At 48.8% G+C, this 16318-nt stretch overlaps 1 protein-coding gene across 1 annotated transcript in view; it reads left to right on the forward strand.

The window, feature by feature from the left end:
* The window catches only part of LOC140728880 (max dimerization protein 4-like), a 31571-nt gene extending 19545 nt beyond the window's left edge, over positions 1-12026 (forward strand). Inside the window, exons 4-6 of the mRNA XM_073047951.1 lie at positions 4673-4787; positions 4967-5135; positions 6673-12026. Coding sequence (XP_072904052.1) covers positions 4673-4787; positions 4967-5135; positions 6673-6827 — 439 coding nt within the window. The 3' untranslated portion in view covers positions 6828-12026. The remainder of the gene's footprint in view (positions 1-4672; positions 4788-4966; positions 5136-6672) is intronic.
* The last annotated feature ends 4292 nt before the right edge of the window (positions 12027-16318 follow it).

The following is a 16318-nucleotide window of genomic DNA, read 5'->3' on the forward strand; positions in this document are numbered from 1 at the left end:
TCTCTCAGTCGCTCTGTTTCTGCCACTCGACCTCAGACTGCACCACTGTCTCTGTGCAGTTCTGTTGCTTTCTGATCCTCTTGAATAAACTCTTCTCAGGCTTCCACCCGGTACAGCTATTGATTATAACTGACGTTTCAATGACACACTGCGCCATCTTCATCAGGGATGATGCCTGGTCACGTCTAGTCTGGTGGTATTTATACCCCTGTAGACTGACCCTCCAGATTGGTCAATCCACATCCAATCAGGTTTCCTCTCTCCCACCTTGTTTATAGTCATTCTGCTTAGAGCAAGAGCTTCATCTTTGTTAAAATTCTTTTCTTCGAGTTTTATTTCAATGTCTTCCTTTACTAAGTGATCCCAGAACCCACTGGCGCTGCACAGTAGTTCTGTGCTGTCGAGTCAGTCCTATGTCTGTCTATCTTGCTGCATTTATTTCACGGTTTCCTCTGTGAGTTTCAGGTGCACATGGAATTTAATTGCACCCGGACAAAACATCATTCCCGCTGGCCTCCCCGCCATTGAGGTCATTTTCGAAAGTCAGTGGTATGCGTCAGTAAGACAGCTTAGCTGCAGTGTGTGGTGAGGCTGTGGGGAAGGACAGACAGATGGGAGGGCAAAAGAGGGGGAAGGTGGAAAATCTGTTCGAGTGGTGCCATCACAACAGCCTCTCACTGAATGTCAGCGAGACCAAGGAGCCTGTTATGGACTTCAGGAGGAGGAAACCAGAGCTCCCATCGGAGGATCAGGTCAACGACTTTAAATTTCTCCGTGTTGTCATTTCAGAGGACCTGTCCTGGGGCCCAGCACCTTAGTGCAACTACAGAGAAAGCACGACAGCGCCTCTGCTTCCTTAGGTATTTACACAGCCTTGGCATGACAACGAAAACTTCGACAAACTTCTATAGAGTATATTAACTGGCTGCATCACAGCCTGGTATGGAAACCCCGATGCCCTTAAAAAGAAAATCCCACAAAAGCAGTGGGTACAGTCCATCCCAGCACGGCTAAAGCCCTCCCCATCACTGAGCACATCCACACGGGATGTTGTTGCAGGCAAACAGCATCTATTGTTAGGGGCCCCAACCATCCAGAAACACGCTCTCTTCTTAACGCAGCAATCAGGACGTAGGTACAGGAGCCTCAGGACTCCCGCCACCAGGTTCAGGAACACTTATCACCCCTCAACCATCAGGCTCTCGAACCAGAGGAGTAACTTCACTCAACTTCACTGAACTGTTCCCACAACCAATGGACTCACTTTCAAGGACTTTTCTTCTCATGTTCTTGATACTTATTGCTTGCTTGCTTATTTATTTATTTATTTATCTATCTATCTATCTATCTATCTATCTCTATCTATCTATATCTATATCTATCTATTTATTAATTAATTACTGTTATTTCTTTTGTTCTTTTTGTATTTGCACGGTTTGTTGTCTTTTGCACACTGGTTGTCCACTTGGTGTGGTCTTTCATTGTGGTTATTGGATTTATTGAGTACGCGCACAAGAAAATGAATCTCAGGGTTGTATATGGTGACATATATGTACTTTGAACTTTGAAAGTAGTGGGTCACGGTGGCGGAGTGGTTACTGCAGTGCTCAGGGTGTCGGTTCAGAGTTCATGTCTGACATCCTCTGTAAGGAGCCTGGGTACGTCTTCCCTGTGGAGAGCATGGATTTTCTCCGGGCACTCCGGTTTCCTCCCACAGTCCAAATACATATCAGCTAGGTTAACTGGTCATTGTGAATCGTCCCATGATTAGGTTAGGGTTAATCAGGGTTGTCAGGGGTTTGCGAGCGATGAGGCTCATCGAGTCCGCTCTGCCATTCGATCGTGGCTGATTCATTATCCCTCTCAACCCCATTCTCCTGCCTTTTCCCCGTAACCTTTGACACATTTCCGAATCGTGAACCTACTTTAAATATACTGAACGCCTTGACCTCCGCAGGCAACTGTGGCAATGGATTTCACAGATTCACACCTTCTGGCTAAAGAACTTCCTCCTCTTGTACCTCTCCCTCATAACCCATACCTCGGCAGTGGCCTCCGACGATCCGGAGAGATCAATCCGTTTGTCACATCGATCCTTATAGGACGTGCCGTCTAATGGCGACGGCGTCCGGTGATCCTCTTTGACAAGCTCGCCAACGTCTCCACGTCCTTTGGATTCATCTGCTGCATGGGCAACACTTTTTTTCCCTTCATATTGTACTGCCTTGGCTTGCGTATCACGTAGACAGTTATCCATGGTCAACGGAGGGTCTCGAGAGGTTGATTACTTGTTGAGGAGGTGGGTGAGGGTTTATTGTGGAGGGGTGGGAATTATTGGCCAGCCATAGTCTGATTAAATGGGAGTTGGCCTGAGAGGCCAAGGCTGTGCTCCCATTGTGCTGTAGGATAAAGGTTCGTAAAGGGTAAAGATGATGATAATTGCCTTCAGGAGGGCAGGGAAGGATGTAAACTGGGCAGGCAAGTGGCAGATGCAGTTTAATGCAGGCTATTATGGATTGATAAATCATAGAATGATGATGGAGGAGGAGGATGCTAACAGTCTATCAGGTCCCTGCTAACACACCCAGAGCTACAAGCCTAGGTCTTTCTCTGCAGCTTTGCACATGCTCCAGCTTTTACAGAAAGCATCCCCCTCCAAATGTATCATAGCTTGGTACAGCAACTGCACTGCCCAGGACTCTAGAAATTGCCCAGAGTTGCAAACACATCAGCCACCCTCCTGCCCCCATGGACTGTGCGTACACTTCCCGCTGGATAGGTTAATCAAGGACAAACTCCCACCCCAGTCATTCTCACCCCCCCCCCCCCCAGTCAGGCAGAGGTGCATAAACCAGAGAACACGTCATCAGGCTGCAACACCTCTCCATCTGTCAAAAGTGGGATATCTGGTGGCTAGGCATTTTAATTCCTATCCCCATTCCCATTCCTGCTCCCAGTTGTCAATATATAACCACCTACCCCCGGTCCAGGGTGGAGGAGCAAACCTCATTCTGTTCAGGTAGCCTTCGACCTGATGGTGTGAACATCGATTTCTCCTTCCAGTAATTTTTTTCCCCTCTTCAGTTTCTCACTCGGGCCTCTTGGCTCTTCTCCTCACCTGCCTATCCCCTCCCTCTGGTGCCCCTCCTTTCTCCAGTGGTCCCATGCTCCTCTCCAGTCAGAGTCCTCCTCCTCCATCCCTTTACCTTTCTTGCCTGTCACCTCCCAGTTTCTCCTTCTCCCTCACCCCCCCCCTCCCCCCCCCCCCCGGCTTCACCTCTCACCTTCTAGATCAAGGGTTCCTGATGCTCTTTATGCCATGGACCCCAGGTTGGGAACCCCTCTGACCAGATAGTCCTCCTTCCCCTTTTTATTCTGTCATCTTCCTTCCGAAGGAGTTCAGCCTGAAACGTTCCCTCCGTGGATGCTGCCTGAGCTGCTGAGTTCCTCCAGGCTCAAGGGCAGTTTCTACCCTGTTGTTATCAGACTACATGCTGAAAGATGAACTCTTTCTCCAAATCAGTCTACACACCTACACCGTGCTTCCTCAGTAACTACAACACTAAATTTTGCACTTTTTTGTTTTTAATGGCCGCCTTGTTCTCGTGTATAGAAAGATCTGTGTGGATGGTATGAAAAGAAAGGTTTTCCAAGGAGTCTCGTAACTTGTGACAATAACAAACAAGGGTGCAGAGGAGATTTACCAGGGTGCTGTCTGGATTGGAGAGCAGGCCTCATGAAGAAAGATTGAGTGAGCCTAGGGCTTTTTCTCATTGGAGTGAAGGAGGATGAGAGGTGATTGAGGTGTACAAGAGGATAAGAGGCATTGATAGTGGACAGCCAGTGCCTTTTTCCCAGAGTGGGAATAAGGCTGTAAGACATGCGGTCAGAGTTGGATTGCAATGGAGAGCATGCCTTATGAGAATAGGTTGAGTGAACTTGGCCTCTACTCTTTGAAGTGATGGAGGATGAGAACTGACCTGGTAGAGGCATATAAGATGATAAGAGGCATTGATTGTGTGGATAGCCAGAGGTTCTTTCCCGGAGCTGAAATGGCTAACATGAGGGAGCATATTTTTAAGCTGCTTGGAAGTAGGTACAAGTGGGATGTCAGGTAAGTTTTTCCACAGAAAGAGTTGTGGGTACTTGGAATACACTGCCGGTGAAGGTGGTAGAGGGCAATAGACAATAGGGGTTTTTAAGAGGCTCAGATAGGTACATGGAGCTTAGAAAAATAGAGGACTGTGTGGTAGGGAAATTCTAGGCAGCTTGTAGGTTACATGGTCAGCACAACATTTTGGGCCGAAGGGCCTGTAATGTGCTCTATGTTTCTATATAATTAGGCTATTCAGCCCACACTGCAGATGCAGTACAGTATAGGGAAGAGTGCGGTCAGCAGTGTTTGACCTTGTCTGAGACAAATTAGAAGAATGGGCAAAGTAGCGGATGGAATAATGTAGGAGACTGTGGTCATGCAGTTTGGTAGAAGGAATTAAGTGTAGACTAGCTTCTAAACGGAGCAAATTCATAAATTCTGTCTGTTCGTATACAGGTTTTTGTAAAAGTCTATTGTATTTATTTTCCCTGTAAATATCTGTAAGGAAATGAAGTTTATGGTAGCGTGACGTATTGTACTTTGCTAATAACTTTTATTTTGACATTTGAACTGCAGACGAGCCAAGCTGCGGCTCTACCTCGAGCAGCTGAAGGAGTTGGTTCCGCTGGGACCCGACTGCTCCAGGCACACCACGCTCAGCCTGTTGAAACGAGCGAGGACTCACATCAAGGTAACCGCCAGCGACACACTCCGACACCCCCACCCCATTTTCACTCTCCCCACCTCAGTGACACCCAGTTGCCCGATCCCCTTCCCATTCTCTCCGCCCTCCGATGTTGCTGCCCTCTCCTGTACCTGACGCGCCCTCTCTGTTTGCTGTCTCCCCCCCCTCCCCCCCGATGCCTGCAGAAGTTGGAGGAACAGGACCGGAAGGCGCTGCACCAGAAGGAGCAGTTGCAGAGGGAACGCCGTTACCTGCGTCGCCGCCTCGAGCAGTTGGCTGTGCAGGGCCTGGAGCGGCTGCGAACGGATAGTCTGGGCTCCACCGTCTCCACGGACCGCTCCGACTCTGAGCAAGGTACGCACCCTCCGTCAGCCCTTCCTTTGCCCTCTCAGGCGGGGTGGGGATGGGGGCACCGTCTTCCGGGGACAGGGATGCCTTCTCCCGTGTCCCGGGCAGTTACGTTGGGATCTTCCTTTGTATTCTCTGGGGAGGTGGGGGAGGGAATACCTTCTCCGGTGTCCCAACCGGTTATGTTGACTCTCCCCTTTTGGTTTTTAGTAACCTCATTGTCTGAGGTTTGGGACATCCTGTAAGGCAGATGTTTGTGGGGTGGGGGGGTGGTGTGGGCTGCATGATTAATAACAATGAATCCAGTGCACGTTATGGCAGGTACAGAGAGAGAGAGAGAGAGAGAGAGCAGTGCAGGCATGTAGCGAGGTGAACTGCATCAAATCAGCGAGGATGTGCTGGGGGGGCAGCCCATTAGTGTCGCCAACATCAAATGCCCACAACCACTGACTGGCACCCGTACCGTGTGGTGGTGGGGGGTGGGGGGAGTAGTCTGGAACTCCTGAGGAGCGTGGACAGTCTGCGGCAGGAATTGAACCCAGATTGCTGGCGCCATACAGCGTTATGATACTGAGGCGCTGTACAATCCAGTCGTCCGCTTTATTGTTTACCTGCACTGCAGTGACATTTCTACCCCAGGGAAAAGGTTTAAACTCAGTAAAACTATTTCAGTAAAGGAACCAGTATTACCAGAAACCCAGATATCCCCCCCCCCCCCAGACCAATCACATACAAAACCCTGAAAGCACATGCCACTAAAGGACAACTTCTATCCCTGCTACGATATCCTGCACTCCTGATTCCACAGTCTGCCTCTGCCTCCTTATGATTTTGTACCTTGGTGTCTACCTGCATTGCACTTTGTCTGTAGCTGTTGCACTTTATTCTGCATTCTGCTCCTTGTGCACCGTGTAATCACAAAAGCAAGGAAAGCTTCAGGACCCGAAGCCACAGCAGACACCGTGCTGGCGGAACTCGGCGGGTCTCGGCCCAGAATGTCGACTCTTTTTCTGTAGGTGCTGCCTGGCCTGCTGAGTTCTTCAGTGCTTTGTGTGTGTTCCTCTGTGTAATGATCTGACCTGTACGAATGGTGTGCAGGACAAGATTTTCATTGTACACGTGACAATGACAAGCCAGTTGTGACAGCGGAGTAGAAGCTGTCCGTGATGTGTGTTTTCGGGCGTTTGTATCCTCTGCCTGATGCGAGAGGGATGAAAAGAGGATGTCTGGGGTGGGTGCGGGGGGGCTTTGACTTTTCTGAGGCAGTGAGAAGTGTAGACAGGAGGGGAGGCTGGTTCCCTGTGATGTGCTGAGCTTTGTCCACAACTCTCTGCCGTTTCTCGTGGTCACGGGCAGAGCAGTTGCTGGATGACAGCTCAGGAAGGTGTCCCGTAATGGAGGATCTGTTCGGGCTGGGGGTGGGGAGGGTGCATGTTTCTATGTTGGGCGACTGTGGGTCGGAGGCTGCGCGGGTTGGAGGTGGGGTAGATGTGCCTTTCCTGAGGCATCTGTCACCGCATCTCTCTTCTTTCCCCCACTGTAGAGGCGGACGTGGACATTGAGGGCATGGAGTTTGTCCCAGGAGAGTTGGACAGCGTGGGCAGTGCCAGTGACGCTGATGACCACTACAGTTTACGGAGTAGCTCCAGCGACAGCGGCTATGCAGACTCACGTACCATCACCCCGCGGCTCTCGTAGTGGCAGGGGGCGGCAAGGCCGCACGTGGCACTTATAGAGCAGAATCTACCCTCTTGCCCCAGGGTTAAACTGCACTCTCACACTCTCCACCACCAGCTCTCGCCTTGCTCCTACCCTCACACACTTCCTTGCAAGTCCCTGACTGGATTGGCGGATCGGACTGGACCCCCAACAGTTCCTGAGTGAATGCCTGTCCAACCCATCCGCTCCTGGACCGGACCCCACTCCGCTCCCGGATTGGAGTGTACGGGTCCGGATCTCACCCCACTCCCGGATCGGAGTGTACGGGTCCGGATCTCACCCCACTCCCGGATCGGAGTGTACGGGTCCGGATCTCACCCCACTCCCGGATCGGAGTGTACGGGTCCGGATCTCACCCCACTCCCGGATCGGAGTGTACGGGTCCGGATCTCACCCCACTCCCGGATCGGAGTGTACGGGACCGGACCACACCCCCACTCCCGAAGCGGAGTGTACGGGACCGGATCTCACCCCACTCCCGGAGCGGAGTGTACGGGACCGGATCTCACCCCACTCCCGGAGCGGAGTGTACGGGACCGGATCTCACCCCACTCCCGGAGCGGAGTATACGGGACCAGACCTCACCCCACTCCCGGAGCGGAGTGTACGGGACCGGACCACACCCCACTCCCGGAGCGGTGTGTACGGGACCGGATCTCACCCCGCTCCCGGATCAGAGTGTACAGGTCTGGATCTCATCCCACTCCTGGAGCGGAGTGTACGGGACGGGATCTCACCCCACTCCCGGATCGGAGTGTACGGGACCGGATTTGACCCGCACTGCTGGATCGGAGTGCACGGGACCGGATCTCACCCCCACTCCCGGAGCGGAGTATACGGGACTGGACCTCACCCCACTCCCGGAGCGGTGTGTACGGGACCAGACCACACCCTGCTCCCGGATCGGAGTGTACGGGACCGGATCTCACCCCAATCCCGGAGCGGAGTGTACGGGACCGGACCACACCCCACTCCCGGAGCGGAGTGTACCGGACCGGACCCCTGCCCCCCCCCAGAGCAGATACTGCTCACATCCCACCCCGGGCTGTTTGCCTCATCTTCGGGATTGGATCCCAACACCCTCCCCTGCTCCAGGCCCCTGTTGGGTTCTAGTCCGTGCCTGACTTAGTTTGGGGTTGTAAGGAAGGTAGGGGTGGTATCAGCAATAATCCAGGATGAGTTGGAGATGTGATGGTGGGTTAAGAGCCAGCTCTAATGATTAGCCTCACAAGTAGAGCTTTGATTTTCTTGAAGAAGTTTATTTGTTTGAGTCCAAACTGTGGAGACCCCACGATAAAAGTTAGAGTGGGGCACTGGGCCCATCCTGCCCCCAGGCACACACTGTATGGGGCAACAGCCTGCCACATCTCCCAATCACATATCCTAACTCCCATCTTCCCAGGAGCAGTAACAAAAGATGCACAAGGAACGCAGCATTTATGGAGGGGAATAAACTAATAAGACCATAAGACATAGGAGCAGATTTAGGCCATTTGGCCCTTTGGGTCTTCTCTACCATTCCATCATAGCTGATGTCTCTCTAAACCCCATTTTCCTACCTTTGACACACTGACTAATCAAGAACCTTTTCACCTCTGCTTTAAATATACCCAATGACTTGACCGCTGCACCCCTAGTGTCTCAGAGAATTCCACAGATTCACCACTCTCTGGCTAAAAAAAATTTCTCCTGGTCTTTCTTCTAAATAGACATCTATTCTGAGGCTGTGTCATCTAGTTCTAGACTTTCCCCACTGTAGGAAGCATCCTCTCTATCTAGGCCTTTTAATATTCAGTAGATTTCACTGAGAACACCCCCCCCCCCCCATTCTGCTAAAGTCCAGCAAGTATGGACCCAGAGCTGTTAAATGCTTTACGTAGCTTTTTGTTCTGAAGATCATTCTTTAAGGATGGGTCTCATCTTGAAAGGTGGACTGTTTATCCCCCTCCATGGATGCTGCCTGACTTGCTGAGTTCCTCCTGCATCTTGTGTGTTGCTCGAGTTTTTCCAGTATTTGCAGAATCTCTTGTGTGTTCGATTCCCAAGAGCAGGGTCGCTCTCTTAAAAGTGAGAGGATGATTTCCCGAGGGTTTGATTGCCTCCCAGTTAATCCGCAGGGGTTGGTGGTGTGTTAACACAGAACATTGCGTGTGAAGCACTGCCCTGGCTGGCTACAGCGTTCCCCCTCCTCCACCCTCCCCCTTTAGATCGCCTCTGTTGAGTGAAACTGGTCGCCTTTGCAGTCTTGCTTGGTGTTAGTCATTAGAGCGTGGCTTTGTAGACGAACTGACCAATTTTTTAAAAAATAACGTCTCAAGAGAGGTCTCTTCAAAAAAAAACTTACAAAAATATTAGTCGAGTAATTTTAACTGGTGTAGTATCAAATTTCCTGTATCAAAAATTTGTATTATATTTTCCTAAATGTTATCTAAACCGTGCTTGCTGGGGAGAGCAGGGATGGTGGAGAGGGGTGGATGGGGTAAGGAAGGGGTGGTTTGCCTCCAGACCAGAGACTCTCTCTGCCATTGCCACGTGGTGCCTTGGTGACTGTTCCTCAGGGACCCCTGTTGGTCTCAGGATGCTGCCACTAAGCTTGCTTCCTCCACACCTTCTCTCCCCCCCCCCCCCACCCCCTGACTTCCCCGAGCCCCTTGACCACTTCAGAAACCGATGAGAACTTCTCGGCAGCTCTCGACCTCGTTTTTGCACTCTCAAGCCGACTGCTTGCCACCCTGCAACCCCAGGTTGTTTCTGGCTGGGGGCTCGTCCCTCGAGCTCCCTCCCAGTGGGAACAGTCGGTGGTTAGAACATGGCAGCTGTATTTTGGAAACAAAAAAAAAAGCCTTTTTAAAAAGAAGTAACAAATATAGAGTATGCTATTACAATATGGTGTTATTACTGGACCAGTAATTAAAGAACACACTATCAAACCCCCGGCGGAGGGGTCAGACAGTGCTTCGTATTGGACAGACAGACTGCCGCATTTACTGCAGTTTTTGTTTTGAAGATTATCTTGAGTTTAGTTCTGTTCTCTCTCTGTCTGTCAGTCTTGTAAACCATCCATTTCTGAACCACAAAAGCAATAGAAGTTTTACCTTCCATTATTCGGGCGACTGTTATTAGGATCAAATTTGCCCTCCGTCCCTCTACTCACTAGATAACGGGCTGATCAGATCAAACAGGAGATGCGCGCGCGCACACACACACGCAGATACATTCGTAGAGAGGTAGACACACACATAGCTACACAGACACACACAGAGAGATACAGACACACAGACGCAGATACAGAGAGAGACAGACACACATACATAGAGAGAGAGACACACACACACACACAGAGACAGACACACACATACATAGAGAGAGACACACACAGTCATCTGTTTGCTGAGGGTGAAACTCTGGCACAGAACCTCCAGCATCCTGGGACAGATGCAGGGCACTTACTGAACGAGAATTGGACCACAAGGCAGGGTCACTGAGGAAAGGTTGTGGTCACGGAGAGAAGGGACTTGTGGTCCTGGGAGGTGAGGGTTGTTGGTTTCCTGAGGATTCGCGCCCTCAGAAAAGTTTCCTGTTCTGAATGGGATGAAAAAAATTAACTCCTCTTTCCCCTCCCACCCCAACCTTCCCCACACATGGATCTATCAAGTGTTTGACCCTCCATTCCTTGTGTGGGACATTTGCCAGACTGGGCACTGATTTAACCCTTAACTTGCTTGCCTATCTATTCATCTTTCAGGCTCCTGGGCGGGGCCTGTTGATGGGGAAGGGGGGAGGTGTTGCTTCCTCCTGCAAGAGGATGGTAGGGGTCCATGGCCTTACAAAAGGTGGGGAGCCCCTGATCTAGGAGGTGGCGACACTTTGAAGACTCCTCCCCCAGCTCTAACCAGCCATCTGGTTTTTCGTGGGAGCTCAAGAAGGGGAGAAATTTAACCTGCCCTCTTCCACCCCCGCCCCATGCCTGAATCGTGAGGGACCCCAAGACCAAAGTATTGGCAGTTCAGGGAAGTAGGTGTGGTTGGGGTATCCCTGAGGGGAGAGTGGCCAATGTGTAAGTGCGATCCCAGTGTTTTCAGATGGGGTGCTGCGTTCCGGTGCCTAGGTACTGGTAGGCTCTAATTCAATGTCTTCCATTAACTTATAACTGCCTAAGTAAAAAAAAAACGGTTGTATGTACGTTGGCAACAGGGACTCAAGCATGAGCTTGGTGGGTCGAATGGCCAGCCTGCGGGCTTGTGCAGCTCTACAACCGAGAGTGACCTCGTGAACATGCCCTACACCACAAACATGTGCCCCTCCCCTCCCCTCCCCTCAGCTGCTGGGCCACCAAATGCTGCCCACTAGCCCCAGGCCACAGGGATGTGTCAGCGCACCTCGTGCATTTTTAAACGTGAAATAGGAAATTTTTTAGCAGTGAAGCATTTGTGTTTTTTTTTGCTGGATGGGAGAGGAAAAAAATGGTGGGGGTGGGACTGGACAGAAAATGTAGACTTTATATTTTAAATAAGGTCTCCAAGAGACCAAAACGTTCCATCCATTTGTACAATTGATTATTGCAAAGCATTTTTAAGCGATTGATTTTTTTTGTGTATTGCTTCATGAGGAATTTGGCCTCCTCCTGATGGATCAGGGATTTGAAGAAGGGAATGTTACTGTGGTATTAAAACATCATTTTGTTCCACAATCACCAGCTTTTCTTAAAAAAAAGATGTGAAATAACATTTAAAGAAAATGGACTGAATCATTTCATGTCATTGGGGATTTCAACATGGAAGTGTTCTTTTTGTCTCTGTGGGAGAATGGAGCTGTGAAAATCCTGTTTTTTTACGGTGAAGGTGATCAGGGTGACTCCCGAGACACTGGCTGGTGAGGCTTCAGTAACTGGAGCTCCTGGGGAACGGATTCACTTTTGTGGTTGGCCGCAGGGCTGTGGGGGAGAGGGCAGCGAGGAGGCCTTTGCGAATGGCTTGAGGTACACTGGATGGGTTCTGTGCTGGAGACTTGTGAAAATGTATTCAGGAGCTCTCTTCAGTATGGAATGCTTTATATAGCTCCTAAGATGTATAATATAAATTCACACATTCATGGTGCTGGCTACTCCCAGTAGCACAGTGAAGGCAATGTGTTGTATCATTCTTTCATTGTAATATAATAAAACATTTTTTTACATCATTTGGTCTCTTCTGTTGTCTCAAACAGCCTCTGACGACCAAGTCCAGCTCCTGGCCTTCACGCGTGGCTTAGCTACTAAGCTTCGCAGAACCATTTCTACTGACAGGAGATGGGGCAAGGGTGGGTTACTGCCACCTTAAAACCAGTTGCTTCAGGCATGGTTGGTAGCTTACTTAGGAGAAGGAAAACTCTGATCCCAAACCACCTCTACCTTGCGGCTATACCTACATGGGGAAGGCTTTGGGAGTAAACCCTGAGGAAAAATCTGGAGTTGGAATCCCTACGGCAGTCCTACGTCAAGAACAAACAACCAATTAGTGTAAATACAAAAAAAAATCAAGATACCGAGAACATGAGATGAAGAGTCCTTGAAAGTGTCAGTAGGTTGTGGGAACGTTTCAGTGGCAGGGTAGGTAAAGTTAGCCCCTTTGGTTCAAGAGCCTGGTCATTGAGGGGGAATAACTTCCTGAATCCGGTGGTGTGGGTCATGAGGTTCCTGTACCTTCTTCCTGATGGCAGCAGAGAGAAGAGAGTGTTTCCGAGATAGGTTCCAGGGATGAAACTTATAAATAAGGTCCTTCAAGTTAATACAGCGCTACACAGAAACAGACCCTTTGGCTCATCTAGTCCCCTTGGAACTATTATTCTGCCAGTACTTTATTCCCTGGATGAGGGGAGATTTGATAAAGGTATACAACGTTCTGAGGGCCACAGGGTAAATGCAAGCTGGCTTTTTCCACTGAGGTTGGTTGAGACTAGAACTGGTGGTCATAGGTTAAGAGTGAAAGGTGAAATATTTAAGGGGAACTTCTTCACATAGCGGGTGGTGTGAGCTGCCAGAGGAAGTGGTGGATCTAGATTTGATGTCAATGTTTAAGAAACAGGTTCTTGGAGGGCTATGGCCCAGGTGCAGATGGATGGGACTAGGCAGAGTAAGTTGGCCATGGGCTAGATGGGATGTTTCTGTGCTGTAGTGCTCTAGGACTCCATTTCAAAGAAATATTGGAGGCTGCCGCCAAAAAACTTTCCCGTGAGCATCCATCAGTTCAGAACAAGGGGGTGCCTGATTACAAACAGAGGGAGAGAGCAACAGGCACACAAAGATCTGGAGCAAGTCAGGCAGAATTTATGGAGGAAAACAGATAGCTGAAGTTAAGGGTCAAGACCCTTCACGCTGAACTGGAGTACCCAGATGAGCGGGTGTCAAAGATTAAAAGTTGCCAAGATTGAGTGAAAAGATTTCAATAACTACTGATCAAAGGTAGCTTTATTTAAGCTACTGTTGGGTGTGATGCTGGAGTTTAGTTCAGTTCTGGTGCTGTCTGTAAGGAGTTTGTACGCTCTTCCCATGACCACATGGGTTTCCTCTGGGTGCTCTGGTTTACTCGTACATTCCACAGATGTACCGATTAGTAAGTTAATTGCTCATTGTAAATTGTACTGTGATTAGGCTAGGGTCAAATAGATGGGTTGCTGTGCAGCATGGCTCGTTGGGCTGTGCTGTATCTTTAAAAAGGTAAACAGAATTAAGGTGGGGAATTGCACGACTGTACAGATTTGCTGACAGCTGATTCCAACACAGTGTGATAAAATAAATTAGTGAATACAGCCCAGTCCATCCTGGGTAAGCCCTTCCCACCATTGAACACATTTACATGGAGTGCTGTTGCAAGAAAGCAGCATCCCATCATCAGGGACCCCAACCATCCAGGACATGCTCTCTTCTCACTGCAGGAAGAAGGTACAGGAGCCTCAGGACTCTCACCACCAGGTTCAGGAGCAGTTGTTACCACTCAACCATCAGGCTCTTGAATCAAGGGGATAACTTCACTCAACTCAACATTGAACTGCTCCCACAATCTATGGATCCACTTTCAAGGATTCTTCATTCAATGTTCTCAATATTTGTTGCTTTTTTTCATTTTTGTACTTGAAGTTTGTTTTCCTTAACACATTAGTTGTTTGTCTAGTGTGTGGTCTTTCATTGATTTTAATTGTGTTTCTTTGCATTTTATGCCTGTAAGAAAATGAATATCAGGGTTGTATGATGATATATATGCACTTTGATAATAAATTTTGAAGAGCGTAAGGTCTACAGGTTAAACATTGGAAAGAAACCAGCTGCTGAGTGGAAACAGTGATCAGAGACCTAATGTAAGGTTGGGTGGGGCAAGCATGTACTGAGTGAGATGTCTTTAAGCTGGGGTCACAGTTGTTACTAATTTGTATTAATGCAGATGCAGAACATACCAAAGCAAGTGGTGCAAACCGGTAACAGCATAATGCTTTACAGTGCCAGTGATTGGGGTTCAATTCCTGTCACTGTTTGTAAGGAGTTAGTACGTTCACTCCATGACCATGCAGGTTTCCTCCGGGTGCCTGAGTTGGCCCCACAAGCATGGCGATACTCACGGGCTGCCCCCAGCACATTCTCCGACTGCGTTGGCTGTTGATGCAAGTGACACATTTCACTGTATGTTCCGATGTTCACGTGACAAATAAAGCTAATCGCTGCAGCCCCAGCACTAAGGCCACAAAATTCAGTCCTGATGAAGGGGCAGTTGTAGAGGCAGATACATTAGGGACATTTAAGAGACTTTTAGATAGGCACATGGATGATAGAAAAATAGAGAACTATGTAGGAGGGAAGGGTTACATTGATCTTGGAATAGATTAAAAGGTCGGAACAACATCCTGAGGTTCTCTGCTCTAAACACAATTTGGTAAAGCAACACTATGATGACTTTTGAGTATTTGGCATTAAAATAACTTGCTATTTCTCAGTTTTCTTTCTTGTAAAAATTGTGTATAATTTACATACATGTTCTTGTGAATGTTGTGTGTCATGCTGCCACAAGTATTTCATTGCACCTGTAAATACATGCACCCATACATATGACAAAGGGTGGCTAAAGTGAATGTCGGTCCCTTGGAGGATGGGAAGGGGGAATTGATATTGGGTAAAGAGGAAATGGCTGAGGCTTTGAATGACTATTTTGTGTCAGTCTTCATGGTGGAGGACACATCTAACATGGCAAGAGAGGTGTTATGGATGCAATGGGAGGTGAGGACCTCGATACAGTAACTATCACTAAAGAGGTAGTGCTGAGCAAACTTGTGGGCCTGAAGATAGACAAGTCCCCTGGTCCTGATGGAACGCATCCCAGATACTGAAAGAAATGGCAGAAGTTATAGTAGAGGCTTTGGTGATAATTTACCAAAATTCTCTGGACTCTGGGCAGGTCCCGGCAGATTGGAAGATGGTGGATGTCATGCCACTGTTCAAAGAAGGATGTGGGCAAAAGGCAGGTAACTCTAGGCCAGTTAGTTTAACATCTGTAGTTGAGAAAATGCTTGAAGCTGTCATTAAAGAGGAAACAGTGAGGCATCTGGAAAGAAATGGATCCATCAGGCAGATGCAGCATGGATTCAGCAAAGGCAGGTCCTTTTTGACAAACTTACTGGAGTTCCTTGAGGATATAACGAGCACAGTGGATCGAGGGGAACAGATGGACTTTATTTGCTTTGATTTCCAGAAGGTGTTTGATAAGGTGCCGCAAAAAACTTATCCATAAGATAAGGATGCATAGAGTTGGGGTGATGCATTAGCATGGATAGAGGATTGGTTAAACAATAGAAAGCAGAGAGTTGGGATACACAAGTGTTACTCTGGTTGTCAATCAGTGGTGAGTGGTGTGCGGCAGGGGTCAGTGCTGGGCCCGCAACTGTTCACGATATACATTAACGATCTGGAAGAGGGAACTTAGTGTATCTAAGTTTGCTGATGACACTAAATTGAGTGGAAAAGCAAGTTGTGCAGAGGATGCGGAGTCTGCAGAGAGATATAGAGAGGTTAAGTGAGTGGGCAAAGGTCTGGCAGATGAAGTACAATGTTGGTAAATGCGAGGTCATCCACTTTGGAAGGAAAAATGAAAGAGCAGATTATCATTTAAATGATAAAAATTGCAGCATGCTGCTGTGCAGAGGGGCTGGAGAGTGCTTGTGCATGAATCACAATAGGCTGGTTTGCAGGTCAGCAGGCAAATGGAATGTTGGCCTTCATTGGTAGAACGATTGAATTTAAGAGGGAGGTTATGCTACAACTATACAGGGTACTGGTGAGGCTGCATCTGGAGTACTGCGTGCAGTTCTGGTCTCCTTACTTGAGGAAGAATATACTGGTTTTGGAGGCAGTATAGAGGAGGTTCACCAGGTTGATTCCAGGGATGAGGGGTTTAGACTATGAGGAAAGATTGAGTCGCATGGGCCTGTACTTGTCATGAGAGGAAATC

This window comes from Hemitrygon akajei, chromosome 6 (assembly GCF_048418815.1).
Source record: "Hemitrygon akajei chromosome 6, sHemAka1.3, whole genome shotgun sequence".
Taxonomy (NCBI): Eukaryota; Metazoa; Chordata; class Chondrichthyes; order Myliobatiformes; family Dasyatidae; genus Hemitrygon; species Hemitrygon akajei.